We start from the raw sequence: 26868 nt of genomic DNA, 5'->3' as shown, positions 1-26868 counted from the left end.
CGTCTATGAGCTCTAAGTGTGCAGCGAGTCGGTCGAAAGGGCGATGCACGGCTGAGTGACGCCGAGCCAAGATGCCGGCTGCCGGCTGACGACGATGATGATGACAAACAAGGACGCGACGAGACTCAAGACAGGCTGCAGGCAGGGCGGCTGCTCAATCAACGTGGATGGAGAGTACAAAGGCTATGTCTCGTCCCTTGGGGGCAACGTGCTGGAACATGGCTCATCTGTGCCTTTCGCGCGTTCTATGCCTCGGCATTCGTGTTTAGCACTGCACGCGGAAACGCGGTCAGGATTTTGAAGTAAGATGGACTCGATGTTGCCACTCACAGGAGGATGCTCTTGCGCGCGTGTGTTGAGGATGAGCGCGACAATGAGGCCTGTACATGCAGTAGTGAGCAGAGCGCCACGGCGAGACCAAGATGAGCTGTACCGTAGAGACCCAAAACTTCAGCGAAAACTGTGAAACGGGTGTGGTGAGCCTGCGCGAAGCTGGAGAAGACAGCGATACGCACTGAGAATGAGGATCATGCCGACGAATAGCCTTGGCTGTTGAGCAGTGCCTCGCACGCCTGCATCTCCGACGATGCCGATCGCAAAGCCGGCACTCAGACCGGCTAATCCGACCGATAGGCCTGCTCCGAGCTGGATGAAGCCCGTGTAGAGCGCCATAGGCGATTCGACTGGTGATACTGATCAGCTGTCTGCATTTGCGAGGTGCGGAGGGAGCTTACTTTGGCCGGAAATGAGCACGCTGACGACGAGTCCATCTGTAGGTGACGCGATCAGGCCAGGTACGGGATCGAAGCAGTAGGCATACAAATCTGTGACACGAAGACAGTCGTCAGCGTGCGATGAGATGCAGAGCAAAGGGAGACCCACAGCAATGATACCGGCCATGACGACAGGTACGATGCACTAGACCATCATCGCGCGATCAGTCAAGTGCGATGGCGTGCATAGCGAGCTGAACAGATTTACCTTCATCATGAGATCAGGTCGTAGGACGCCCATGGCAGAGATGCCGACGCCTGACTTGGATGTACCATAGCTATCACACAGACACGAGAGTATGAGCGAGTCCACTCGAGGCTCGGTGAGGCGATCATGTCACGGACCTCGCTCCGATGCCTGAAGGCAGCGCAGTCTGTCAGCTGATTGGTCTTCCGAGGGAGGTCTGGTACGTACAGGTGAAGACAATGGCGGCAGTACAGCCCTGCAAGGCAGATAAAGTGCGTCAGCTATCGAGCTCGCAAGAGGCAGAGGGACAGGCTTGCCATCGAGCCAAAGAAGGGCGCATAGACCGGACACAGATCGCTGCTGGACATCTTGTCGATTTGTCTGCTCTGTCAATCGACTGACGGGTGCTCAAGGGACTCTTACAGCGATGGCCCTTGGCCTTCGCTCGAGCGTGAGCGTGCAGCATGGTAATTGTCACAACAGATAGAGACAGGCCGAGCCGAGAGAACTATCGCTTGCCTGGCCTCTTTGGCCTCACGATCGTCTTCGACGCCGGCGGAGGAGCAGACTGGCTTGCCTCGTCTGTTCCAAAGCCCATCTCCTGAGTGATCCAAGCTTCTGTGACCTCGCTGGGGTCCGAAGTCTCGAGCCTCTTGGCGATATTGCATCCTGCGTCATTCGCCGTCGTCACTGCGCCTACGACCTGCAGACCCAATCATTAGTGACTGTCGCGCAAGCCGCCGAGGGAAGCCTACAGTGGACGAGTAGATCATCCTCGAGCGAACGGGCGAGTCAGTAGGGCAGACATAGATGAACACGACGATGGCCGATTCGTTTGCTCTACTCAGGCGGTGCAGGATGTAAGAGGGCGTGTCTTGCAGCGCTGACAGTCCTTCTCGAGGAGCGGTTTGCACCACTTCCGTCTTCAGTTCGATCACGAGATGAAGCGTAGGCGCGTCCGAGCTCGCAAATTGCTCAAGAGCCCGCATTGCCTCGTCAGACCAGCTGAGCATCTTCTTGCCTGCGCTCCCTCTTGCACTCGTCCCTGTCAGTTCCCTACCCTCCATCTTCTTGATGTCCGCAGACTCTCGCTCGCGTTCGGTCAGAGGTGCATCGGCAGATTGACTTTGTAGATGAGCTCGATAAGCACTACTCGTGAGCTCGTCGAGCCTTGTAGCAAAAAGCGAGTCTGTGAAGTGCTGATCGCCCAGTTGGCGCTGCAACGTCGCTCGGGAGGAAGCGTATAACATTTTGGATCGAACAGGAGCGTCATCAGGTACAAAGGAGATGTAGACGAAGCTGCCCGAATCTAATCGATGGAGGATATAGGCGGGCTCGTTCGATTGGCCTAGCCATGCAGGCAAGAGGTCAAAGTCATCGAGTGCATCGGATTGCGCAGCGAGTTCGTGCGTCAATTCAAGCACCTCAGAGATAATCTTGACCTGCACTGCTCGAGGTCCGCTCTCGCCCGCCTGCAGAAGCGCAGTCCATCTGCGGGAGCTCTCTGTGCTGAGACTGATGCCGCTTGCTGCGCTCATGCAGTGCACAGCAGAGTCCGAGATGAGTTGGCAACGTGAAGACGTTGACGTCCCGTTCTCAGCTTGAAGTGACGCGCTCGCGTAAGAAAGCTCAAAGCATGCAAAGCCAGATAGAGATAGCAAAGACACTATGACACGGCTATAGGAAGCATACATTGGTCGACTAGGATCAGAAGGCAGATGAGCAGGGAAGCTGTTTCAACAGGAGCTTGCTCGGCAGGCCCCTGCTGTCTTTGATCAGATCTTGAGGAGCGGTTGCGCGGTCTTGAGGAGGGTTCGACGATTCGTTGAGGAATGACGACTTTCTGTTGCGAAGGCATTGTACGATTGTGGCAGATTCTTCGAGCTAGACATGATCGCCGCTGGCTCGATGCCTGCCCTGCTCGGTAGCATGTTCGACACCCTGTCGACTTTGAGCCTGTCGGCGTCTTCAGATCGTTGTTGGGTACTTTTACTCGAGAGCAGCCTGTCGGAAGCGACGCTATAGACCCGAGTGCCTGCCAACCTTCACATAAGCTCGTGCATTTTGAGAGGTTAGAAGGACACATCTTTCCAGCGCATGTGGGAGGACAGGCTCAGTCGCTCGCCAGTTCGAGCCTGTACTCTCTTGTCAGGTTTATCGTCAGACCCAATGGCTGCCAGAGACGGTGCTATCAGGCTGTCGCATCGATCTTTGGATGAGCAAAGCATTCGCAGTCTAAAAGCAGTTCCGCGCCGCCTTTTATGCCCCGCCGAAGCGCGCGCGCCATGCTGGCCGTGCGCCAAATCTCGTCACGTGACCAATTCAGTACCGCGCGCACGGCGTGTCATCGACGACGCCCGCCTGCGCAATGAACGGCTTCATCGTGGACGACGAGCAGGCGTCCGATGGTTCGTATGACGGTCGAAACGATGTGAAGCAAGAGACTCGCGATCGCTCCTCCTCCTCTGATATCCTCAAGGCCATTCGAGCACAGAAAGCAGCAGAACAAGCTCAACGGAAGGATGACGAGAGCTCGAGCGAGGCTGCAACCGATTCGGATGGAGAGAAGCCAAAGAAGAAGAAAGCAAAAGTAGCAGAGAAGAAGCCAAAGAAGGAGGCGAAAGCAAAGGCAAAGGAGCCGAAAGCCAAGAAAGAGACCAAGAAAGGTGCATCGGCGAAAGCGAGTTCTTCCTCCATGCAACGCAATACCGACGGCGAAGGTTATGTCCTGGTGCGTGGCAACGCATGGCATGCACTACATCCTTGCTGAGTCCGTGGATGCATCTCTAGCTCTCAGGATCTCGTCGCGTGACGGTGCGCGTCTATAACGGCAAGCCGCTCATCGATATCAGGGAGACATACGAGAAGGATGGGAAGGTACTGCCCGGCAAGAAAGGCATCTCTCTCAATGCTGACCAGGTGAGGCAACTCGCTCGCCGACCATGGTCTCTCACTGACGAGCTCGTAGTGGGCTGCACTCTCCGATCCGGTCACGACGAGCGCAGTTCGTCCGCCGACGACTTGCCGGGTCTTCACTGACAATGGACACAGGTCAATGCTGAGCTCGCGCGCGTCAGCTGATTCTGACTGACCAGTACATGATCTCGTGACACGGAAGATGTTGTTGCGATATGTCGAACAGGGAATCTGTACAATGCGATCACAACAGCCCATGCTACTGACTCGTGAAAATTCCATGTCTCCTTCTATATCGGCTGAGGACATTTCGTCGTATTCGTACTGATATTCACCACATCGGACGGCCTTTGAAATTCGATTCGCCATCGCTAGACAGCTCTGCCCCCTCTTGTACCGGCGTCACAGGTCTGGAAGACTCTGGACTCGATCTGATAGACCCTTTGCTAGACGACAGGCCAGGACTCGTTCGCCTCGATCTGGGTGATATCCTCCCAGGCGAAGACTGCCGTGACTGAGACGGCGTCGAGCTCCTAGAGAATGTTCGACCTCTGTCTGCGACAGGTGTCGCTCTGGCCTTGCTCGCCTCGGCATTTGGCGGAGGCGTATTGCCGCGCGAGAGTGAGACAGGATGAGGCAAGAAGCGTTGTATCCAGCTTGGCCTTGCTGTGCTCTGCCTCCGTCGCTCCCACTCGCCCCGATAGCGTTCATAGCCTTCTCTGAACGCAGGCGAAACTTTGTTCGAGAAGATGAGTTCGCCCCGTGGGTTCTCCGATAACGGTATGGGCGCAATGGGCGTGCGTGAAGAAGGCGATCTCGGTCTCGGTGGCGAGACTGGCCCCCTCTTGGGTGATCCGCCGGGATGAGAGGCAGTAGTGGGAGAGGTGACGGATGACTGGATGGCAGGAGATCTCCTCCATAGGCTCCATCGCGAATAGGGCGACGCTATCCTCGTGTTGAGGTAGATATTGAACGATCTCAGGGCTCTGTTGGCTTGCGGTACAAACCTGATCGATCGTCAGCTTCTGACACTGACTGACGCGGGAGTCATCGACTGACTTGCGTGCATAGCCTATTTTCTCTCCGTACATGCCGGTAGCAAAGAAGAGGACGAGTGTGGTGCAGCCGATCAGGAGCGCTCCCACAAAGAGATAGTGAAGCGCAGCATAAGGGCTCGGATCGATGACGACTTTGTAGCAGAGTACAGAGATGGCAGAGACCATGCCGAGCAGGAAAGCTTCATATCTCCTCTTCTGTGCCTTCAGCCTTTCGTGATTCTGCTTGAGCCGCTCTTCGAACACGAGCAAGTCACGATAGGACTCCTTTGTCGGCGGCGGATACCATGCTGCCTGACTGCGCCTCGTTGCCATGCGGCGTGAGCAAGACACTCGCTTCACAGCGCACTCCCTTTTGTTTACCACGTCCCTCCACCACGTTATTATGACGCGTCACGATACAACAAAGGCAATTTCACGGCTTTGCTCGCTTGAGCTGACGAAGCTGTGAACGCAGCGTCTGTGCTTCGTTCTGTAGACTGCTGAGCTCGTTCAGGAGCTGTACGCGATTCTTCTGCTCGTTGTTCTTCAGATCGTCCACTTCGTCTTGCAGGTTCGCAATGTCGTCGTTGGCCTCTGCCAGTTCGCGCTCGAGCCGTTTGACTGTGTCGGTCTGATCAGGCTGTGCACGCAGCGTCTTGAGCTCTTGCTCGAGCTGCGCCTTGTCTTGGGCGACAGTGGCCATAGCTGCAGCATTGGCTTCGAGTCTTCGCTTGTCTTGTCTCATCTTCTCGTGGTCAGCTTGGAGATCGTTGAGCTTTTCGAGCATGCCGACTTCCTTTGCCGAGGTCCCTTCGAGACGTTCTTCGAGATCGCGTATCTGTTCATGCCGAGTCAGCGCAGCCCCTGTGCTCAGATCAAAACGCACCTGAGCCTTCTGAGCTTCGACGGAAGCAGAGGCTTCTCCGAGCGACTTCTGTGCACGATCGGCGTTTACCTTGAGCTCGCCTTGCGAAGCTTCATGCTTCAGCAAGCGCTCAACGAGCTTCTTGTCGTCCGCCAAGAGATTGTTGACTCGCTCGACGAAGCTGTCTACTGAGAATTTATTGCCTGAAGTGAGGTCGTTGAACAATGCGCCAATCGCACGCCGACCCTCGAAGACACCTCTGAAAGTCTTGAGATCGTCTGACTCGGCGACTTTGAGTCGTGCTTCACTAGCTGGTAGCGCTTTCCACACTTCGCTCAAAGCCTTGATTGCCCTTTCCTCTCGCGCTAATGCATCTGCTAGCTTCGTCTCTGATTCCTGTAGCTTCGTCGTCAGAGAGTCGCGTTCCTTCGTCAGGCTCGCAAGGCTGGTCTTCGTCGCTTCGTGCTGCTTCTCGACAGTCGAGACAGCGGTACCTTTGTCGGCATATGCAGACCGCAATTGGGCCTCGAGATCGAGTGCGCGCTGACCTTGCTGGTTGTGGGTCTGTTGCATGTCCGCAAGCTCACGACTCCGCGCATCTCGGTCGCTCGTGGCTTTAGCGAGCTCGTTCCGCAGCGATGCTAGCGTGCCGTCCGAGCTAGCTTGCGCGAGCGCCAGATCATTCTCGACCTTTTCGAGGTGGCCGTGCGTAGTCGTGAAATGAGTGTCGAGAGATTCACTGATGTATCTCGTGAGCTGATCCGTGTTGGCTCCCGCAGGAGGCGGGGGTATCTCGCCCAGCGATAGAGCAAGCGTTCCTCGTCCTTGCTGGTGCCTGCTGAACACTTGCTGCAACGTGCTGGCAATCTTTTGTCTGTCATCATCGAATGTAGGCTGGGGCAATTGCTCTGCCTTCATCTGCGATGATTCTGCTCGCGCCTGCACTAGTTCTGCGCGTGTCTGCTCTGCCGTGCTCTGGATTGTACGATGCTCTGCTTGAACTATGTCGAGCTTCTGCTGCTGCTGAGTCAACTGTGAGCGTGCTTGTTGTAGCTCTAGCTCCAGCTCTTCGATACGAACTTGCTGTTCGACACGCGATGGACCGCCGTTGCTGATCTCGGCCGGCCTCGCAGGACTGAGACCATATGTCGAGAACGTATTCGGAGATCCCATCTGAGGGGTCGTCAGCAAGTCTCTTGAAGGTACGCCTCCAGGCGAGGCATCCCGATGGCCCGCGAAAAAGTGAGGGCCATCGAAACGGGCAGAGGCAGATCGATGAGTTTTCGCGAGACTGGTGTCGAGCGACGATAGAGACGCGTTGAGATTAAACGATGCATCAGCGGGTAGAAACTTGTTTGCCTGGTCTTGGGCGTCGCGCTTGCGGATGATCAAAGCGAGCACGGCAACCATGTGTTCCAGTTGTCTCTGCGCAATCTCGGCTTGACGCTCTCTGACTGCGTCCAGCATATCACTGAGTTCATCAAGCTTGCGTTTGTGCATGTCCTGATCGAGCTCATCATCTTCGTCTGCTTGCCTCGCCGAAGTGGATGGCGTTGCCGACAGGCGCGTTGCGGCATCTCTCATCCGACTGACCAGCGCGATACGTTTCTGCAGCCCCTTGAGCCTGATCTTGAGCACTTTTGACTCCCTCTTCATCTCCTCTAGCTCCTCAAAGGACAAGGTGCGGTAAGAGCTCGCCTCGAGTATGATCTGAGAGCTCATCAATTCAGACATGAGCTCGTTCTGCGAGTCTGGATCGTGACCCATCATGCTGATATTGTTGACGGACGTAGCTGTGGTCGAATTGGATACGATGGAGTCGTCAGCAGCGAACGAACGGTCTTCATTGCCAGTGTTGGCGTAATGGGCAGCCGAAGCAAACGGCAGCTCGATATCGCCAAACGGGTCAGTACCTTCGGCCAAGGGCGTACTATCGGAGAGTCCGTTTGCTCCGGCCGTCGGAGATCGAGCCTCGTCCTTGTTGTAGCCCAGAAAGCGTAACATCTCTGGTCGACGGGGTAGGCAAGTCGCGTCTTGCCAGGTTTCTCTCTCGCTGCTGCCGCGCTCTCTCTCGCTGCTGCCGCGCTGTGAGAGCGTGCATGGGCCAGAGAGCTCCTGCCGGCTCTCGCAGACCATGGCGGAGGATTCTCTGGGAGAAGCAAGACTATGCGGACAACTACTATGACGCCTCCTTCCTCAGCAGCCTTCAGCGAAATGGTTCGACCTCTCGCAACAGCACTACCGACTTGCTAAGCTTTGCGTACAGTCAATGTTCATGTGCACTCCTTCAGAGAGCTCCAACTCGCTACCTTGCCCCTGTCCCAGCATCTCAGCGCCATCATGATCTTCATTTCGGTCTTTGTACACATCTACATGGGTTCGTCGCCCCGCCAAACGATCGCCACAGAGCCTGAGCAGAGGGGTCAGGCATCCTGAGCGCGGCAGAGATGATCTGGATCGACATCGCACTCGGTGCAGCGATATATGCCAGCTGGTCGATGAGCCCCATCGCCGTCGCACGGCCTGCGAGTCAAGGCGAGTCTCCTCATAGACGCGCCATGCCAGCTGACAAGTTCTGAGAGTAGAGCGCAGCCTCGTCGTGTCGCTCGTCGCGTTGACACTGATGCTCTACCTGCTTTCACCGGTCTTGAAGACGCTCACCGAAGCGACAACATCAGATTCGATCTGGGCACTTACCACCGTCCTCTTTCTCATCAGCTCAATCCTAGGCAATCATGTCCTCAGACGAACCCGAAGTGCACAAGCCGAGTGAGCCCTCTGGTACGGCCATAGATAGCAGCTGATGTGCCAGCAGATTCCCAGCGGCGTTGTCCTTGAACGCTGCCGTCTCTGCCGCAGTCGTGCTCGCGTCACGCTTACAGTCAAACGCGAGCGTCTTTGCACTCTTGCTCTTCAGCGTCGAATGGTTTGCATTCTTTCCCATCACCCGACAGCAATTCACCGTCAGCCTTCTCACCGTTGCAGTGAGAGAAGCTAACGAGCCCACGCAGACTGCCGATGCACCATCTCGAGCAATGAGCGCCAGTCTTGGGCTAGGCATCGCGACGGTGCTCTGTCTCAGCATGACTTCGTCAACCGTCACTGCCCTGTACCTGCTTGCTGTCTCGACAACCTCGCTTCTGTGTCCTGCCGCGCTGACCTGGCTTCAACAATACAAGAAGTGCGCTTCCGGCTGCTCATCATAGGCGTAGCTGACACCTTGCGCAATAGCGAGCTCCGAGGGCCCTGGGATATGGCAGTCATGCGAGGCGGGCCAAGCTCAGGCTTCCATATGTGAACCGAATCAGTACTGCTACATTGTCATACAACTTAATCATCTTACAATTCAGCAAGCAATACAGACGTGTTTACTTCAAACAAGATAGAGTCAAACAGCAGCTCATACTGTCTGATTGCGATGATCAAGCTTGTGATTAGCGTAGTCGGTTCTTTGCACAGCCGGCGCATGCTCTGCCAAGTCTGCATCAAGATCGGCCTGTTGCTCAGGATCGAGTTTCGTGACCGAATGGCGACGACGCTCGAACATCTGTTTGTGCACTCCTTCTAGACGCTTCAGACGAACACCGGCAGCAAGAAGCGTGCCGAGCGACTCGCGATGCTTCGTAACGCCTTCCCAGATCTGCTCATCATTGAGCATATCCATGTTGTCGTCCTCGCCGGGCAAGATAATATTAAGCTCTTGTTCGGCCATGGGGTGATCCATCTCACTATCCTCCTGTAGCATTCTCAGATCTCTGATCTGTATATTACGATCGGCTCTTAGTAGTGTGCGAGCTTTGCTGCTCTTGTCGAGCGTGGCAATAAGCATACTTCTTGCGTTGATCTCGAGCTCGAGAGCTGCGCGCAGGATGCGTTCGGCAAGATAGAGGGAGGCCTCTTCTGTCATGGCCGTCGTGATCGAGTTGTTGTCTGTGTCGTCTTCGACGGACATGGACGCCCTTCGTTCTTTGATCTCAAAGTCGAGCTGCTTGAGCCCTCGATCGACAATTGCGCTGTGCTCAATGAATCGTTCCTGGTGCTTCTTCGTCATGACTCTCTGGGCCAATTCGGCCTCATCGAGGTTTCCAGAGCGACCTTCCTTTCGCATCTCCGCCTCGAGCTGATGCACTTCTTCGATCTGGTCAGCAGAAGTGCCCGTCTTTTTCTTGCGCTTCTCGAGCTCTCGCTGACTCAGTGCAGAGATCCAATTGGACACTGCGCTGACGACGGCTGATGTGACGATTGGCACGGCCAGGAGTGACCACACAATGAAGATGACTCTGCCGCCTGGGGTGATAGGTGAAAAGTCACCCAGACCGAGCGTAGAGTAGGTGACGTAGGACCAGTAAAGGCCATCGCCGTAGGTCCAGCCTTCTATTGAGCTGAAGATCCATGCACCTGTTACCACGGATTTTAGCAACTATATATAAGTAAGCAGCACGCAGGTACCTAGAAGCATAAAGAGCAAGAAGACAGTGATTGACATGGCAAATTCGATCGACTGGGCCACTTGCTGTATCATCAGGCTGCATCAGCACATCGATCTAGCGCTATGAGACGAAGCACACCTCTTCGCGAGCTTCTATGGCTTCGAGGAACGCCATCTCATCTACGAGGGTGGCCTCCTTCTCTAGGTAACCGGTCTTTGCTCGGATCTTCTTGTCGTTCGCCAAGGTCTCGCGATAGTCTTTCTTGCGCTGATCGGTTCTTTGTTTGAAGAACGTGACCATTCCGTTGACGAGCTGTGCCAGAGCAGCAATGTTGGCAATCAAGAAGAAGAAGAGCAGGATGCGTGTGGCTGTGTGGGTAGGGTAGAAGTCTCCGTAGCCGATTGTGAGCATGACGACGACACTGAAGTAAATGCCCTCGAGATAGGTCCAATGTTCGATTCTCGAAAAGATGAGAGCTTGGATGGCGATCAGGCCGAACATGGCTGCTGTTGACATCATGAAATGCCTTCCTGTCACCCTGTCTTTGTGATTCAGTGCAGCTCGCACAGGCAGAGACTCGACTCACCTGATCTCTCGGGAAGCCAAGACATCGGAGTGCTTGAATTCGAGGAAGTAATGAATGCCCAGCATGATGACGATGATGCCTGATATGCAGACAGAGACGACAGCGCACCAGAAGCCTTCGTCGTAAGAGTAGCCAGGCCCGTTGCGGGTGGTGATGCCGAACAAGATCAGGTTGGCGAGTGCCAGAATGGTCTTCATGAGCCAGCCGAGCAGTGAGAGCCGGGTGGCGAGTCTCCACCAGGAGCTCTGGGCCGAGAAGCGGATCATCAACAGAACGTTGGCGATCAGATTGAATGCAAGGCCGACTGCGCTGAGAGCTAGAGAGGCAGTCGGATCCGGTAAAGCCACGCCGTTGAATGTGTACCACTATCAAAAGAAGACGTGAGCTCGAGCCCATGATGAGGAAGAGCGAGACGCGACGTACTCGCTCGGACAGGGCGGGGATATCCATGAGGGTCGAGAGGGGTGCAAGGATGGCAGAGATGAGCGGGGCAACTTTGGCAAATTCCTTCAGGCGATGCATCGCACTCTTTCTCCTGAAAGTATGGCGGATCCGGTGCAAGGCTGCTCGCCTGAAGGACGACATGACCTCGTGAGGATGTTGGACGATCTCTTCCGCCTTGTCAAACTCCTCCTCTGCTTCGACTTGCTTGTTGGCTTCAGCCTGAGCATCCTCCATCTTCTCCGACTTGTCTGCGGCTGCCTTGGACGGAGAGATGGTTGCATCGCTCCCGCCCTCACTGCTCATTTTGTCGCTTGCATTGGCGTGCTCATCTCTGCATTCGCGCATTTTGGTCGCAGTAGCCTGACTGCTCTCGTGGGGTGCCATGTTGTGGGCTATATGAGCGTGCTGACAGACTATGAAGAAGCGAATGTGGCTCTACGATAGCGTGCTTGTGGGCTCAGGACGGGGTGCACTGTACATTGGCTCTGTGGGGTCGATGATGGCTGTCCTGGTTCACGCTGTCGCTACACTGCACAGCGTCTAGTGTCCAGTGTCTGCTTGGGCAGATGTCTGCCAGGGCAGAAGCAGAATGTGAGCGTCCAGTCTGGCCAAAGTCGCTGTGCGCAGTTTGGTTGGAATGACCGCATCGATTGATTGATTAATCGATCACTCCCAGAGGAGGCGCACGATAAATAAATTGACTTGCCAACATTTCGGGATCAGTCAAAGCGATTGCGGACACGTCAGACGATCATGGCAGCGACTGCATCGACATCCACAGCACCAGAGCCCAAGCTACGATCAAATGTATCGGGGCGACCATGGAAACAGCTCAAGACAGCCACCAATCGGTCGCAACGCAAGCCCGCCCATGCAGCCACCGTGTCTGCCTTACCGGACAGTCTCGCTGTAGATGGTGACAGTGCAGTGCAAGGGAAGCCGAAGAAGCAGTCTGCTGCTTGGCAGGCCAGGATGGCAGATAAGACGAAGCGTGATGCGATCAGGAAGATAGAACAGGAGCTCAAGGACGACAAGCAAGCTGATATCGACAGACGAAAGGCCATCAATACTGAGCGCAAAAAGATCCTAGAAGACAAGCGGCGGATAGCCGAAGCTGCCCAAAAGGTCGATCTCGACATATCAACTCGCGTGATCATGCTGAACCGAGTCTCTGCAGATGAGCGCCAAGAGATTGCAACGCTTCAAGAAGAAGCTCGGCAGGACCAAAAAAGTCAATGCCTGAGCGAAACGCAAGCCTGCAGGACAGACGTAGAGGCGATCAATTCGTTTGCAATTGCCTTACAGTTGTACAGAGCGCAGCACAGAGAGAGACACGATCAGGAACACGCCAGTGGCCATATGCGAGCGCGAGCCAGGCTCATCGCATTCTTGCTTTGTTGTTGTGGTACCGGGCCAAAGCGATCCCTGGCTTACTCTCCAGATGCACGTGAACATAATGACAGAACACCGAGCGAGCGAGCGAGCGAGCGGGTCGTTAGTCGAGCGTGATGCGCATGCTTTCTGCAGACAGTGGCTGGAAGTTGTGCACGTCGATCCCCCTCGACTTGAGTGCTTCTTCCGCGTGACCCGGCACCAGCTGAGCGTTCAGATCCGGTCGTACACTCAGCTCTGACCAACCTCGACAGGTCAGTACAGTCTAAGCAAGAGACGAGGATGGGTCGCACCATTGAGCGTAAAGTCAAAGAGGGGCGGCATATCCTTGCCGTTGACCATCTTGGCGTCTGCTTCGCGCAATTCGTTGAAGAACGGATGACACATGGCTTCCACGGCGGTCAGCCGAGACGAGGGCGTATACTCGAGCAAGCGAGAGATCAGATCGATCGCATCTTGCGGCGTTCGAGGTCGGAAGACCTGTGAAGGTCATAAGCAAACCCGCATGATGCGATCATGTGAATTGGCCAACCTTTGAGAAGGGATGAGGCTTGATCTGAGGGAATTTGTGCTCCATATAATTGGGGTTCATCGTCTTGATCTGATCGCGCGACGGCGTGCCGAGTACCTTGATGATCTCGACCAGCTGATCGATGCCGGACTCGCCAGGGAAAAGAGGTTGCCCGAGCATGAGCTCTGCCATCACGCAGCCTGTCGACCACACGTCTGCTCGCAGGTCCCAGTCAGCTTGATCCACAGAGCACCGGGCATATCAGGACCGACCGATATTGGTGGTGTAATTCGTCGCGCCAAAGATGAGCTCTGGAGCTCGGTAATATCTCGAGCAGATATAGCTGACATTCGGCTCGCCAGCGATCAGGATCTTCGCGCTACCGAAATCGCAAAGCTTCAGAACGCCTGTGATCGGATTGAGCAAGAGATTCTGTGGCTTGATATCGCGATGGCAGATTCCAAGAGAGTGGATATAAGCAAGCGACCGAAGCAGCTGGTACATGTACAGCTTGATCGTCGCCATCGGCATCGTCTGTTTCAGTTTTGCAAAGTGCCGCGAAGCTCGGTAGACTGTCTCTGGCACAAATTCGAGAACGAGGTTGAGGTAGACCTCGTCCTTTTTCTGTGATTCGCTATCAGCACACAGAGATAGCGCAGCACTGCAATGACGCGCCTTTTCTCCGTTGGAATAGAAGAATGCTCGCAAGTCCACGACATTAGGATGGCTGACGAGGCGCATGATTTGCAGCTCTCGGTTCTGCGCGTACGAATGAGCAACGTGCACGCGTGATGTACGCGCGACCCACTTTGAAGCGTTTGTCCTGCAGGACCTTCTTGATCGCGACATCTTCGCCTGCGGCTATGCCACTACCTTGCTTCTGCTCGCCATTCTCGCCGACGGGCGAAGAAGCTTCTCCCTCGCCCGGAGTGCATGACACAAGCTTTGCTTGAAAGACGACACCGAAGGATCCATTGCCGACGACTTTGCAGTTGGTATAGACGAGCTCCTTTGGCGCTCCAGACTTGCCATCAGAGGCAGACACTTTGATGTGCTTTGTGGCGTCCTCTGTGACGTAACGTCAGCGCCGATCAGACAGGGATGAAAAGGGGCGACAAACCGACGCCGACGCGTAGACCGTTGATAGGTCCCATAGAGGCCATGTCGCTATTATCAGGTTGTTCCGGTACCGAAGGAGCGCTACAGTCGTGCTCACGTGAGGCAGCGGAAGAGGTCGACTCAACGGCACGCGAAAGTCGGCCGTAGTGTCTCGAAAAAATGCGTCGATACGAGTCTCGACTGCCAGGGGTCTGCTGAGAGCCTGCTGAAGGTGGTGACACTCGCTGACGCCTAGGTTGGGGAGGCTGCCGAGTCGGCCTTGGTGCTAGAACGCCGAAGAGAGGTAGCTCAATCCGTTCTTGCTCACCGAAGTCTTTCTTGCCAGAAGAATCTGCAAGAGCGAGCGAGAGTGAGGTCTGATCACCTACGAGCGTCGAAGAATGAGGTCGCCGCGAAGAGGTAGTCGACTTGGCGCGGTGGGAGTCGACAGCCAAGTCCGAGTTGAGAGCGCAGCTAGCTTCCTTCTCGGATCGAGTCGAGCCTCCACAACAGCAGCAGCGAGACAGCAAAACCGCTGTGAATCTGCCCGTCTGCTCGGCGCTGCCTGCAGTCAACTGCGAGCGCGCCCAAGGGTCAGGCGGATGTCGTGACCGTGCTGTCTTGTCCTTGCGAGCTCGCTTGGTAGCTCGTATCGATTGAGGATTGGCGTAGAGCTGTGCCTAGCTGATGAGCGCTGCTAGGCAGTCGCAGAGCGTCGAAGGAGTGCACTTCTAGCTCGAAAGCGCCTGCTCTGGTCGGTGTTCTTAACGTGGTGGGACGCCGCTCAGAGCCTGGGTGCTCCTCACTGGTGAAGCTGCTGCACTTCGATTCGCACGTGCGGCTATGGACTGCGAGTTTTGGAGCTGTTCACCTCGCTCTACAAGGTCGCGGGGCGACGACAGCTGCGAGTGTTCAGCATGACCTACTCACGTGACTCTTCCGGCTTCCACGATCCATCGCGGTCGAGCAAGATCAAATGATGAAATCAAACTCGCGGCCCGCAGGTGAGCCTGGTCGTATGCTACAAACACATTGCATATTGCATACTCTCAATATACAACAACATCGACAGATCACCGAGTGTCCTTGCTCAAGCCAAAGGAGAGCGACGCGCAGACTAGGCCTAATAGGATCATCAGCAGCCAGATGAGGTAGCCATTGAAGACTTCCGGAGCATCTGTGATCGACCAAGCAAATAGCGATGTGCCTGCCCAGGGCGCGATAGCTCTTGCAAACGAAACTGTCGTCTGCGAAAGACCATGCAGCGTTCCGAGCGAGTCCGAGCCTGAGGCGAGCGCGTTGACGAGCAAGGAGATGCACGAAAAGGAGATGTTGGCAAAGCTGACGATTGCCAGATGGATGAATAAGACGCTGTATTCTGCTATGCGCGCGGGTGTGCCTTCCATGCGTGCAAACTGGTTGATGAAAGGCGGAAAGATATACGTAGTCGGATAGAGCAGCATGCAGAATCTATATAGCTTCAGTCCGCCGTACCGTTCGTGCAGCGGAACAAAGAGGAATAGCTGGCAGAACGTGACTGACAGGCCTCTGATGCTGAGCATCGTGCCTAGTTCACCTTCGGACATACCGAGACCGCCGCTCTTGACTGGCGTGAATGCAAAAAGCGGCAGGATAGCTGTCCAGGCGGTGATGACGGTGGCGCGCGTCGCAAAGTTGGCGAGTGTGATCTGAACTTGCGGGTCTCTCAGCAGCATCCTTAGCTGACTCGGCTTTGGCTTGTCGTGCAATGCAGCCTCCCGTTCTAGCTCATCCTGACCCTGCAAAGCATGATCTTCGTACTGACTCGACCGCCGCTCGGCCGTTGGCGATAGCAGCGCATCGTCACTGTAAGCCGAGGCAACGGAGATCGTGCGCTCATGCCTGAGCGTCTTGCTATAGCTTGCTATCCTCTCGTACTTTGGCTGGTGATTCGGATGCGTCTGTGCTGCGAATCAGTCGTGGCCTGCAGCATACCCTACTGGCTCACCTCTTCCAGCACGATCGAGCTGAGAACGGCGCCAACAAAGGGAAAGACGGCGGCGATGAGACAAGGCAGCGCGTAAGGGTACGCATGTAGGAAAGCAGAATCGCCAAAGACGGTGGGATAGCGTTTGGCCGCGTTGGACAGACCGCCCCCGAGTGCGCTGCCGATGACGCAGCCGAAGGACCAGCAGACAGGCATGAGTGAGAACATTCTAGTACGCCGCTTGGACCCAGGGCTCGTCATCTCGCTCATCATGCTCTTGGCAACGGCGACATTGCCAGACAGCCCGCCTGCGAGCGATCGGCTGACGATCAAGCCGGGGATCGTCCTCGACAAGCCGAAGGAACATATACTGATCGCAACGCCGGCCAAGCCTGAGATCATGATGGGCTTTCGACCGAACTTGTCTGACGCTCGGCCCCACGCGAGCACAGTGAATAGCTGCGCGAGGGCGAATGCAGACTCGACCGCGCCTGCAGAGTAGCCTACTCGCTCTGTGGGTACACCTAGCGAGGCGATCTCGGCATTGATGAAGGGGAAGATGACGGAGAAGCAAACGGGCTCGCAAAGCATGATGATGACCATGATGACCCATTGCGATCTTTTGAGGGGCTTGTCTAGCGCCTTTGCCGGCGGAGGCGACAGTAGCGTCTGTCGGTCTTCATCCTCGTCATCGCTCATGACTTGCGATGGCCTGAGCGATGGGGCTATACCGGAGGGCGACAATCTCGACTGCGTGGAGTCGACACCCAAAATTAGATGATTCAAGTTGTGAGCGCGGGGCACTAGCGCGCACTAGCAAAGGCAACAATGCCGCGTGCCGCGTTTCACGCTTCCACGTCGCTCAGCCCACAGAAATGACATTTGTCGAGGCGACATGCTCGGCGCCGGTCAGTCGAGTGCATGTACATCATGTGTATGCTGATGCTTTGCTTTGGTGCTAAAACAGGTCAACATCGCAGTCATCAAATATTGGGGCAAGAGGGACACTGCGCTCATTCTGCCAACCAATTCGTCCCTTTCTCTGACGCTGTCGCAAGATGATCTGCGCTCTACAACGAGCATACGTGCAGATGCAACCTTCACACGAGACGCGCTGTGGTTGAATGGCTCGAGCGTCGCTCTAGATGGCGAAGGCAGGATGACGACTTGTCTCGAGGAAATGCGCAAGCTCAGGCGACAACTCGAACAATCAGCCTCACAGAAAGACATTGACGGCAAAGTAAGCTCTTCTTTGAGGCAAAGAAGGCTGATGACAAGGTGCACGGTTCGCAGGCGCTGTCGAGCTGTCACTTGCACATCGTGTCAGAGAACAACTTCCCTACCGCTGCCGGCCTAGCATCATCAGCTTCAGGCTTCGCAGCGCTTGTCTTCACGCTCGCAAAACTATACCAGCTGCCTGAGAACGCATCTGAGCTATCGAGAATAGCACGACAGGGCTCAGGATCAGCCTGTCGGTCACTGTTTGGCGGGTATGTCGCTTGGGAAATGGGCGCCTCTGCGGATGGGCAGGACTCGTTAGCTGTCCAAGTTGCGCCCGAGACACATTGGGCGGGCATGAAAGCACTGATCTGCGTGGTGTCGGATGCAAAGAAAGGCACTTCTTCTACTTCGGGCATGCAAAGGACCGTGCAGACTTCGACACTGCTGCAAGAGCGCATCAATTCTGTCGTGCCCGAGAGAATGGCAGAGATCACAAAGGCAATCAACCAACGCGATTTTGATACCTTTGCAACAATCACCATGAAGGATTCGAATAGCTTCCATGCAGTCTGCATGGACACTTTCCCACCTATCTTCTATCTGAACGACGTGTCAAGGTCAATCATCGCAGTCATCACAGAACTCAACAGACTCTCGACAGAAGCTGGCAAAGGTCTTGTGGCGGCTTACACATTCGACGCAGGGCCGAATGCGGTCATCTACGCACTCGAGCAAAGCATGCCCGAGATCATCGCACTCGTCTCTCACTTTTTTCCGGGGAAAGATAGAAAAGAAGGCTCCCTGCCTGCTGGCTTCAACGTGAAAGTATCGACTGTCTTTCCGCCGGAAAGCGTCAGCCGACTTATCCATACCCGAGTAGGCGACGGACCGCGCGTGCTAAGCGCAGACCACTCTCTCGTCGCGTCAGACGGCCAACCCAAGAGAATCGCATGACGTCCGCGCAGAGTGACGTGACAACTGTTCGTGTATGCATTGCTGATCGCTACATCTTTCTATTTCCACTGATTGCGCGAGTTCATGAACATGAGGGTGTATGTGAGGCAAGGGCTCCTATGCCTTTTTGCGATCTTCTGCAGAATCATTCTTGAATGGGAAACTGCTCTGATGCTAACCGTCGCGCATACATGTCAGTCAAAACCCGGACTGAGCAAGGAGCCTGCTTACCTTGTCTTTTCCTTTCGAATTCAGCGAAAGGTTTGCGCCAAAGACGAGCGACCACAGTCCAAAGACAGTGAGACCGGCTGCGTTGATTGCGATGAAGCGCAGACTGTGTGACCAGCAAACGGCTGCGAGACCCCCGAGATAGCCAGAAGCAATGGCGATGGCCGGACTGCGGAAAGGACTGGCCATCGCTTCCCCCTCATCTGCAGACAGCGTGGTCACGAGTGGGATTGCGCCCGTCTGTACACGTTCATCAGAGACGCTTGTCAACGGGCTACGTGGGCACTCACTTGGATGATAAGCATGAGCGAGAGAGCAACGTGTGCGATACCTGCGATGAGGGCAAAAAAGCACTCGAGCTGGCTCAGCGGTCGTAGCACACCGCCTTCGCCTTCGACTGAAGCCAGGTCGTCCCCCAGAGCGATAGAGAGCAGCCTCGGAAAGAATATCATTGGGATCGAGATGAGGATGAGGAAAGTGGCCGCTGAGAATGCAAAGTAGCTGTCCAGTCGGGCTTGTTAAGCTCAATGGATGCACATTGAAGCTGTGCGACTGACTGGGTAGTGTTGCGGTCAATGACAGCATTGGCATTTTCGCTTGCAATGACGGAGTTGATTGAAGATGACTTGTCCAGTGCAACGTCCTCGCCCGGTTGCGTCGACATCTCTGTGCTGATCTGCTGACTTGTGTGAGGTCGTCCTCTGTACTGTACCTTGAGTCAAGCCGGGGAAATGAGCTGGCAATTAAGCTCGTTGCGCAGCCTGGGGCAGTGCTTCTGTGTCGATGAAGTCATCGCTCTGTCACTGTCGGCGTGTCATCTCATGCCCCCCAAGAAAGCCAAACCCAAGGGAAAACAAGAGCCTATCGACTACGACGAAGCCCTTGATGCAGGTGTACACCAGGAGGAACAAGCAGAGCGCTACCAGTTCGGCGACAAAGCATTGCGATATTATCACGAATCTCTCCGTCTCTACCGGCTCGCTCAGACGTTTCGGTTCACCGGAGATGCCATCTACAACGAGTGCGCTTCTCTTCGTCGTGTGGACTGATATCATCCTCATCAGAAGTCCAGAGCGCGCGTTTTGCTAAAGCTAGGCGACACATTCACGCCTTTTCCTCATTGTCGAGAACTTGTCTCGCAAGCCATCGATCGCTTCGACGCTGCTAGACAGTATGAAGTCAGCCGTGACGATGCTTGCTTCAACATGACGGCTGCCCTGACAACTCGTTACGAGATGGACACCGACTTTGCAGGCAATGAGCCCATCGCGCTTGACGATCCTCAGAGAGCGCTTAGTCTGCTGGACGAGCTCCTGGTATCCCAGATCTCACGCTTACAACCAGCATCGCAAGATGACGATGTTCCTGATGCATCCCTGGGGATGGTCGAGGATAACGATATCCAGATCACCGAGATTGTTACGCTCGACATTGTGCTCACGACGATCATCGCAAAGAGCGACGTCGAATGTTTGCTGCCGAACCAGCATGTCCTGCAGCCGCTCTCTGCGTCTGTAGACCTTGCCACCTTGTCTCATCGACAAGAGGACATCCGAGTGGCCGAGCTCGGCAGGTTGGCACACAACATATCGCTATTCACAGACGCCCAGCTCGTGTCCATACTCGACGAGCTCGTCAACGATTTGGCAGTCGACTTACCCGCGAGTGGTCTGACGAGCCTGGCCGAGTTCTTCGTGCTCGTCGTGGAAGAGCAGCGCTTGGATCGAGCGAAATGGTCTACCCTCCTGCAGCTCGCGCAGAATGCTTTCGGTCGCGCATTGGCAAAGTTGCAAGGTGCAATGCCGCTCAAGCCACCTTTACAGACTCACGAGCGCAAGCTCGCCCTAGCAGACTGTCATCTTTCGCTCGCCAACGTGGACAGGTTGCAGACGGGCACATCGTCAATATCCGATCATATCCATCAGGCCCTGACAATCTTGCTGCCGAATGGACCAACAGCCGCGGTCTGGCTGTCCAATCCGCAGATCGAGAACATAGAATGGCCGCGTCAGGTGCTACTGATGCGAATAGCTGAGATTGCAAAAGCTACAACAGTGCTTGCTCGATCCGTTGACGGTGCATCGCACTGAGCTTCTCAAAGACCTCGAGCTTCTGCCGCAAAGCTCTCTCGGCTTCTCCTGCATCTCTATCGAGAGCGCGGGTGATGTACTCCTCCACCGTCATATCGAGTTCGGCTTCGGTCATTGCGGGCGGTAAGGCGATCAGATCAGATACTCGCTTCGGACTGCTCGGCAAGGCTGCAGCGGAGCCGTTGATGACGGGCAAGCGGAGTGTAGCATCTTCATTCGCCTCTGGCGCCTCGATGATCGAGAAGGAATGATCGGGCGAGGCAACCGAGTGGAATGCAGTAGATGTGCTCGAGCGAGGTGTAGCTTCTGCAGGGGCCTGTAGATGACCTGGGGCCGGTGCTGGCTCCCTGGACACTTGCTCGACAGTGTGTAAAATCTTGCTTGCATGGACTGGCTCGTCAGGTAGATCTAATGACGTGGAGCCGAGATCGATGGTCGGTATCTGACTTGTCTTCGAGACCGTTCGAGTCTGACTCTTTGTTGCTTTGCGCCTCGGCTTTTTCGCCTGGGGCAAAGGCGGTGAAGAGGATGCTGGTCCATCCGCTATGCCTTCGTCGTGCGATGGCGGCGCAGAACGCGTGGAGCTGGCTAGGGAAGCAACAGAGGCCGAACGAGTCACGCGCCTCGTTTGCACGCCCGTCGTCTCTGTTCGGTCCGGAGGACGTCGCGCAATGCTGTCTGTGCTGATCTGTCGCTGTCGCTTTGCGCCGGACACCTGTCGCTTGCCAGGCAGTACTGCCGGCCGAGGTTCCTCTTCAGGTTCGACGCGTGTTGCTTGCTCCGGGACATCGTCAGCTGCACTTGCCCTTGAGCCGATAGACGCCGAGCTTGTCGGCTTGCTCCTCGACGCTGCCAAATTACTCCTCTTGCTCGTTGACGCTTTTGGCGCGCTCTCGACGGCTTTCGCTCGTCTTGCCAATTCTGCCTGAACGAATGCGCAGTGAGTCTTGCGCTTGTGATGCTCATCACTGCAGTGAGGTCAGTATGGGCCCAAAAAAACCTGCTGAGCGCGTACAATGGTATGTCGTCTTTCTCCCAGCCGTCTAGGCCGGTGCCGCAGTAGGGACAGAGCGCGGTGTCTATCCGTCCGTCATCTATATCGGGACTGAAGAAGAAGCCCGCCTCGGCGATCTGCTCAATCGGTATCAGCAGCTATCGCGTGAGCTGGAACAGTGGACTCGCATTCTTGGCATTGGGCGTCCAGCCGCGCTTGTCATGGGGCCACCAAGTGCCAAAGGTAGTGAAGCGCATCCTCGTCTCGTGTTCGCTCGTGGGGTTCTCCATCCAATCTTCGAGAGGCGGGATCGGTAGACCGGCTTGTACGGATGCTCCCATGACGCTGTGTATCTTGCGGAGGTGTGCAAAGGCGCACTCTCCAGCGTACTGTTGATGACGAAAGTGTTCTTGCGTCGCATCGTCGTCCTCGGACCAGCCACCGTAGCTACGGGCACAGAGGAAGCAAGTCGCATTGTCTTCGTCGCCTACGCTCGGCGAATAGTAGAAGCCCGCTTCTGCTAGCGACCTCGGTGTGATGCCATACTCTGCGGGATGAGGCCACGCGATGTTTGTCTTGGGAATCCCGCCGTTCTCGAAGGTGCCGATGCGAAAGGCAGGCTGAGCGAGGAGTGCTTCTTGTTGCTTGTGTACGTCTCTCGCCTTGCCCTTTGCCCTGCCTTTGCTGGCCATCGGGCTTGTCGGTACAGGCAAGTCCAGCAAGTCGCGTCCCTCATTGTTTCGCTGGGAGGCCGAGGCCGAGATTGACGGTCCGATGGAGCATGAAGTGCGCCGGTTCGGCCTCAGGGTCAAGCTCGCATACGAAAGCGGTGATGCACGCGCACTTGCAGCCTGCTTCGAGCCTCTCTGGTTTCTCAGCGCTCAGAATGACTCTCCCACTCGACAGCTCGCTCTTGCTCTCCAGGCTACCAATGTGAGCCGTGTGCGCTAAGGTCCCGGCTCAGCTCATGCCTCGGCGCAACACACAGAGCGTCATGCTCAGCATTCGCAGTCTCTTCAAGGAGAACGGACCGCTCGGAGACTTGGTACACGACTACTTACGCTATCTCGATGACGCAAGGCCAGGCTCGCCAGACTTGTCGGCCAAAGCAGCTGCCTACGAGCTCATACAAACATGCTACACGTATGTCGCACGAACGCCGAGCTTGCCTATCGCTGAAGAGCATACAGCGATGTTCTGAGTATCTTTCAGCAGCCAGATAGTGATTGGCTCGTGCCAACGCTCAAGCTCTTTTCGCGCGCCCTCGCCCTGCTGGCACTTCAAGTCAGCTCGTCCTGTCAGATGAACGGTACAGGGCTGATCGACACAATGACAGGCGGACGAGGCAGCGCACGATAGCAAGAACGTCCGCGCAAGTCTGGCATCCCGCTTGCTCATTCGCACTTTGAATGTCATCTCGACGGACAAGTTGGTCATCGTTCATCCGAGCAGGCCCAAGCTCATGTACCAACAGAGGCGCGACTCAGAAGCGTCTGGCAACTTTCTATGTCGCCAATCAATGCTTGCGCATCTACTTTAAGCTTGACAATCTGCGCCTGACCGATACGATCATCAACAACACGCGACACGCTCGACCGTTCCTCGACGTCGACTTTCCCAAGTCCGATCGAGTGACCTATCGATACTATATCGGGCGGATCTACCTCTCGCAAAGGCGTCTGCGACAAGCAAGACAAGAGCTACAAGCCGCTTTCGATCTCTGCTCTCCTGCTGCATACGCCCAATGCAGAATGCTGCTCATCTTCCTCATCGCTGCCTCTTTACCCCTCGGAATACTGCCCAGCAAGCTATTGCTGCAACAATATGACCTGGAACCGCAATATGGACCCTTGACCGATGCGCTCAAAGTAGGCCTTCACTTTTTGCATTACAGCTCAGCGCCGCTGACGGGCGCATAGCTCGGTGACTATACCGCCTGCGTACAAGCTCTCGATCGATGGCGAGAGTGGCACAGATCTAAAGGGGCTTACGTTCTCCTCAAAGAGAAGTTGGAAGTAATCTGCTGGCGCAATCTGTGCCGCAAAGTGTACGTTATCCGCTAGCTCGGCCGACACCGCTGATCGCGAGATGTAGGCTGTGGATACTCAGCAAAGGCAGGCCAACGAGTGAAGGGCCTCCAACGCTCCCACTGGACAAGCTACTCGCTGCGGCACAATATGCCTGGCGAGATCCGACGCTCGATCTAGACGACATGCATTGCGTTGCGGCTAGCCTGAACGAGCAAGGCTACAGCAAAGCTTACATCCACCAGGCGCGCAATTTGCTCGTCTTGCAAAAAGGCCCACAAGCGGGCTTCCCGCCCGTCAGCTCTGTACGCTTGGCGGGCGCTGAACGACTCGCGGTAGCCGACTAGCGCATACCTGTGTGTACTTCATTGTTGTTGACAGCAATTTGCAGTTCCTCCGCGATGCTGCATCAAAGCTTAATACCCGTGTGGATTGCCGCCACGCCGAATGTGAGGTCTTCCCAGATCTGGCCCCCCTGTGGCGCAGTGAAACCTGCGTCTTCTATCATCTCTGCGAATCTCTCTTGCGTTGGAAACTTGACGATCGATTCGACGAGGTATTGATACGAGTCGCGATCGGCAGCAATGATGTGTCCCAAGTTGGGTATGACCGAGAAGGAGTATGCCTCATAAGCTCTGCCTCGGAGTCAGCGGGTGCCATGCAGACGAAGCGAGAGACGACGGCTAACTTTGCAAGTAGGGGATTAGTGACTTTGCTGAACTCGAGACAGCTGAACACTCCGCCGGGCTTGAGAACCCGGTAAGCTTCTGACAGTACTTTGTCAACGTGTGTGCAATTTCTGATGCCGAATGCGATCGTATAGACATCGAGCGAGTCTGATGATATCGACTTGAGATCTTCAGCGTTTCCGACTTCGAAGGAAACTTGAGGCCCTGCATTCTCCATGAGAAATGTTGGGTGAAGCGCTACGATCTTACCGGCGTGATACATCGTCTTTGCGAATCGCTTGCGACCCTCGGCGAGCATGTCAGGGTTAATGTCGAGCACATGAACAGACGTCTCGCGATCGGCATGCTTGTCTTTGGCATGATCAAGGATTCGCATGGCTATATCGCCAGTCCCGCCCGCTACATCGAGGCACTTGAGACCGCCATGAGGATCGAGCTTCTTGACGTAGTGATCTTTCCAGAGCCGATGGATGCCTAGCGACATCGCATCGTTCATCACATCATAGGACGATGCCACGGACGAAAAGACCGACGAGACTGCAGACTGTTATCAGCTCCATACTCGAGAACGGAATGGGTGGGCTGACCTAAAGACTCCTTCTGACCCTCAGGCACATTCTTGAAGCCAAAATGCGTCTCTCGAGCTTGCCTCTTTGCTTCCGCCTTTGCCTCGGATGCAGCGTCTCGGAGGGGTGAGCAGCTAACGAAAGTGCGACCGCATGCTCTCGGGGCTGTAGCAAAGGGCAGCGATTGCCTGCATACTCGCCTCAGCATCGTCCTCGAGGTCCGAGAAGCTGCACGCGTCCACAGCGCAAAAGCTCGCGAGGTCAATCTTTACATCAAAAAGATACGTAGCGCGTGTCTTGATCAACTGCATACTACAATGAGACGAGCTGCGCGGAAGCGGCAAAAAATGATCTCTGGAACTGTGATTTGAACACAGGAGGGCGAACCCAGCAGCTAATTCTAGGGAATTCAAAACTGCCGCCTTAAACCTGAGAGTGCAGAATATCAGCGACGTCACTCAGGCTCACAAGTTTGACTTGCCGCTCGGCCATCCCAGACGGTAAAATCTTTTCTCACGCCCCACCGTAGCATGTCATACATAATGTTTGTCTATGCGATCGACCGAGCGCAAGCCGGATGTGATTTCAAAACCGAGTCGTCAGGCCAGTCGTGGCAGCCATGCGTGGTGTACAACCCGCTTCGGCTGACGCGTACAGCAAGGTGGAGCAGAAAAAGGAAAAGCCAAAAAAGAAGGGGATGCCTTAACACCGGTACGCGAAAGTGTGATACGAGCCAGCATTGCGAAAGGACCGACAGCAAGCCATCGAATCGATTCAGGCGCGAAAGATCAGAGAAACTTTTGTTAGGTCGATGACCTAATTCTAGAGTTTCGTCTAGAAAGAACAGATACTACACTTGATCAAAGCCAAAAGGCCAGAAACGGTGTCCTGCGAGTCAGCGCAAACTATATATACCTAATTTCCAGAAGATTCAGTGTGATCAAGGCACAACGGCTGTTGGACAATGTAGAACAGGACTCGACCTCAGTGCAGTGGACATACCGATGCTTGATACGGTCGGCAGGCTTACATTTGCCTTTTCAAAGCACTTCGATAGATCAGATCGAGCGTTGTTCTATCCTTTTGCATACATTCTCAGCCCAAACACTCGCGCACGCTCGCTCGCACGTAAAAGAGATGCCCAACGCCAGCTATGCATGGGCTGCGAGTGCAGAGCACACGTCATGATCTCACACAAGCTATTGCACGCTGCGTTCGCCGTCGCCGAATTCGCCCGCGGGGCAGCCGAATCTATGTCTCATGGGCTTGAGAGCCTTCAGAAGTCAGCGATCGATACTTGCCAGCGTTTGAGGGACAAGCCAGCATTCACAAAAGCACATGAGACTGCACTTGTATTCAGATAACGAGAGATGGCATCCATGCCTGTTGTTGGCTGACCGAGACTTAGAGGCACGTCGCCATTGCCTAGAGTATGGTAGATGGCTTTGAATTGCGGCCACTCTGTACCGTCTCGATGATGATCTTGACAGATCGAGCTCATCGACGGAGAGCGTCGTGCAGAGTCTGAGAAAGCGTCACCAGGGAGTTCGTAATGCGCGATGAGATCCGACAGCGTTGATATGTCTAGTATGATGTCAACGACAGCGGGCAAAGGCTCTCGAGCAATGTAAGGCGCTATGGAACGTGTACAGAGTAGATCTCGAGCATGCGTTGCTTGCGGAAGCGGCGTTATGATGGCATCATCTCTGTTTCGTTCCGGAAGTGAAATGGGTCGCGGTCTGACGTCTGACAGCTGCAGGGCTTCAGCCGCTCCTTTAGATAAGACGGAGTCCCTGGAATGCGTGAGGCAAATTTAGAGACGATCCTGAAGAGGCTGATCACCGAGGCTTCTATTTCAGACGTGAGCATACTCTTCGTATAGCTAAAAGGTCTA

The 26868-nt window shown here is 55.2% G+C and overlaps 15 protein-coding genes across 15 annotated transcripts; 6 read left to right on the top strand and 9 right to left on the bottom strand.

Moving 5' to 3' along the window:
• Positions 1–183: 183 nt before the first annotated feature.
• L969DRAFT_97563 (uncharacterized protein) lies at positions 184–2498 on the bottom strand (the record flags this gene model as incomplete). The annotated part of the gene is made up of 10 exons (XM_014709289.1): positions 184–380; positions 434–460; positions 516–683; positions 735–770; positions 879–918; positions 982–1051; positions 1185–1216; positions 1278–1346; positions 1499–1663; positions 1716–2498. The coding sequence occupies 10 exons, from the start codon at positions 2496–2498 to the stop codon at positions 184–186; spliced, it is 1587 nt and encodes a 528-aa protein (XP_014564775.1).
• A 157-nt stretch (positions 2499–2655) lies between these two features.
• On the bottom strand, positions 2656–3247 carry L969DRAFT_91209 (uncharacterized protein; the record flags this gene model as incomplete). The annotated part of the gene is made up of 3 exons (XM_014709288.1): positions 2656–3003; positions 3043–3195; positions 3237–3247. 3 exons carry the CDS (start codon positions 3245–3247, stop codon positions 2736–2738), a joined length of 432 nt encoding a protein of 143 aa, XP_014564774.1. The 3' UTR covers positions 2656–2735.
• A 54-nt stretch (positions 3248–3301) lies between these two features.
• On the top strand, positions 3302–4414 carry L969DRAFT_91208 (uncharacterized protein). The gene is made up of 4 exons (XM_014709287.1): positions 3302–3691; positions 3751–3879; positions 3929–3964; positions 4012–4414. Exons 1-4 carry the CDS (start codon positions 3329–3331, stop codon positions 4039–4041), a joined length of 558 nt encoding a protein of 185 aa, XP_014564773.1. The 5' UTR covers positions 3302–3328; the 3' UTR covers positions 4042–4414.
• Positions 4208–7782, bottom strand: L969DRAFT_106184 (uncharacterized protein; the record flags this gene model as incomplete). Its single annotated transcript, XM_014709286.1, has 4 exons — positions 4208–4883; positions 4936–5229; positions 5351–5751; positions 5800–7782. The coding sequence occupies 4 exons, from the start codon at positions 7780–7782 to the stop codon at positions 4208–4210; spliced, it is 3354 nt and encodes a 1117-aa protein (XP_014564772.1).
• Positions 7783–7836: 54 nt separating this feature from the next.
• L969DRAFT_91206 (uncharacterized protein) lies at positions 7837–9569 on the top strand. Its single transcript, XM_014709285.1, has 7 exons — positions 7837–7995; positions 8045–8155; positions 8206–8313; positions 8364–8547; positions 8594–8741; positions 8790–8959; positions 9010–9569. Exons 1-7 carry the CDS (start codon positions 7878–7880, stop codon positions 9074–9076), a joined length of 906 nt encoding a protein of 301 aa, XP_014564771.1. The 5' UTR covers positions 7837–7877; the 3' UTR covers positions 9077–9569.
• L969DRAFT_20574 (uncharacterized protein) lies at positions 9179–11622 on the bottom strand (the record flags this gene model as incomplete). The annotated part of the gene is made up of 5 exons (XM_014709231.1): positions 9179–10176; positions 10228–10291; positions 10347–10746; positions 10795–11159; positions 11218–11622. 5 exons carry the CDS (start codon positions 11620–11622, stop codon positions 9179–9181), a joined length of 2232 nt encoding a protein of 743 aa, XP_014564717.1.
• A 369-nt stretch (positions 11623–11991) lies between these two features.
• L969DRAFT_55624 (uncharacterized protein) lies at positions 11992–12481 on the top strand (the record flags this gene model as incomplete). Its single annotated transcript, XM_014709284.1, has 2 exons — positions 11992–12363; positions 12416–12481. The coding sequence occupies 2 exons, from the start codon at positions 11992–11994 to the stop codon at positions 12479–12481; spliced, it is 438 nt and encodes a 145-aa protein (XP_014564770.1).
• A 56-nt stretch (positions 12482–12537) lies between these two features.
• On the bottom strand, positions 12538–12693 carry L969DRAFT_97556 (uncharacterized protein; the record flags this gene model as incomplete). The annotated part of the gene is made up of 1 exon (XM_014709283.1): positions 12538–12693. One exon carries the CDS (start codon positions 12691–12693, stop codon positions 12538–12540), a length of 156 nt encoding a protein of 51 aa, XP_014564769.1.
• Positions 12694–12733: 40 nt separating this feature from the next.
• On the bottom strand, positions 12734–16904 carry L969DRAFT_97555 (uncharacterized protein; the record flags this gene model as incomplete). Its single annotated transcript, XM_014709282.1, has 10 exons — positions 12734–12867; positions 12924–13110; positions 13163–13356; positions 13414–13765; positions 13817–13900; positions 13950–14209; positions 14262–14814; positions 14852–15056; positions 15317–16179; positions 16227–16904. 10 exons carry the CDS (start codon positions 16902–16904, stop codon positions 12734–12736), a joined length of 3510 nt encoding a protein of 1169 aa, XP_014564768.1.
• A 155-nt stretch (positions 16905–17059) lies between these two features.
• L969DRAFT_91202 (uncharacterized protein) lies at positions 17060–18451 on the top strand. The gene is made up of 3 exons (XM_014709281.1): positions 17060–17113; positions 17173–17445; positions 17499–18451. Exons 1-3 carry the CDS (start codon positions 17081–17083, stop codon positions 18378–18380), a joined length of 1188 nt encoding a protein of 395 aa, XP_014564767.1. The 5' UTR covers positions 17060–17080; the 3' UTR covers positions 18381–18451.
• Positions 18439–19633, bottom strand: L969DRAFT_283545 (uncharacterized protein). The gene is made up of 4 exons (XM_014709280.1): positions 19166–19633; positions 18899–19109; positions 18612–18848; positions 18439–18554 (listed from the first exon to the last, which is right to left on the bottom strand). The coding sequence occupies exons 1-4, from the start codon at positions 19270–19272 to the stop codon at positions 18498–18500; spliced, it is 612 nt and encodes a 203-aa protein (XP_014564766.1). The 5' UTR covers positions 19273–19633; the 3' UTR covers positions 18439–18497.
• On the top strand, positions 19430–20643 carry L969DRAFT_55591 (uncharacterized protein; the record flags this gene model as incomplete). Its single annotated transcript, XM_014709279.1, has 3 exons — positions 19430–19629; positions 19681–20508; positions 20568–20643. The coding sequence occupies 3 exons, from the start codon at positions 19430–19432 to the stop codon at positions 20641–20643; spliced, it is 1104 nt and encodes a 367-aa protein (XP_014564765.1).
• An 11-nt stretch (positions 20644–20654) lies between these two features.
• L969DRAFT_97551 (uncharacterized protein) lies at positions 20655–22384 on the bottom strand (the record flags this gene model as incomplete). Its single annotated transcript, XM_014709278.1, has 3 exons — positions 20655–21666; positions 21714–21829; positions 21881–22384. The coding sequence occupies 3 exons, from the start codon at positions 22382–22384 to the stop codon at positions 20655–20657; spliced, it is 1632 nt and encodes a 543-aa protein (XP_014564764.1).
• On the top strand, positions 22176–24455 carry L969DRAFT_80631 (uncharacterized protein). The gene is made up of 7 exons (XM_014709277.1): positions 22176–22625; positions 22681–22835; positions 22883–22976; positions 23029–23120; positions 23167–23560; positions 23612–23739; positions 23787–24455. The coding sequence occupies exons 1-7, from the start codon at positions 22467–22469 to the stop codon at positions 24064–24066; spliced, it is 1302 nt and encodes a 433-aa protein (XP_014564763.1). The 5' UTR covers positions 22176–22466; the 3' UTR covers positions 24067–24455.
• L969DRAFT_55597 (uncharacterized protein) lies at positions 24129–25974 on the bottom strand (the record flags this gene model as incomplete). Its single annotated transcript, XM_014709276.1, has 6 exons — positions 24129–24354; positions 24408–24612; positions 24658–24945; positions 24996–25240; positions 25682–25824; positions 25948–25974. The coding sequence occupies 6 exons, from the start codon at positions 25972–25974 to the stop codon at positions 24129–24131; spliced, it is 1134 nt and encodes a 377-aa protein (XP_014564762.1).
• Positions 25975–26868: the final 894 nt, after the last annotated feature.

The sequence above is a fragment of the Mixia osmundae genome (assembly GCF_000708205.1).
Source record: "Mixia osmundae IAM 14324 unplaced genomic scaffold scaffold_17, whole genome shotgun sequence".
In the NCBI taxonomy this organism is placed as follows: domain Eukaryota; kingdom Fungi; phylum Basidiomycota; class Mixiomycetes; order Mixiales; family Mixiaceae; genus Mixia; species Mixia osmundae.
Note: the sequence above shows the minus strand (reverse complement) of the source record. Positions and strands in the feature narration are given on the sequence as shown.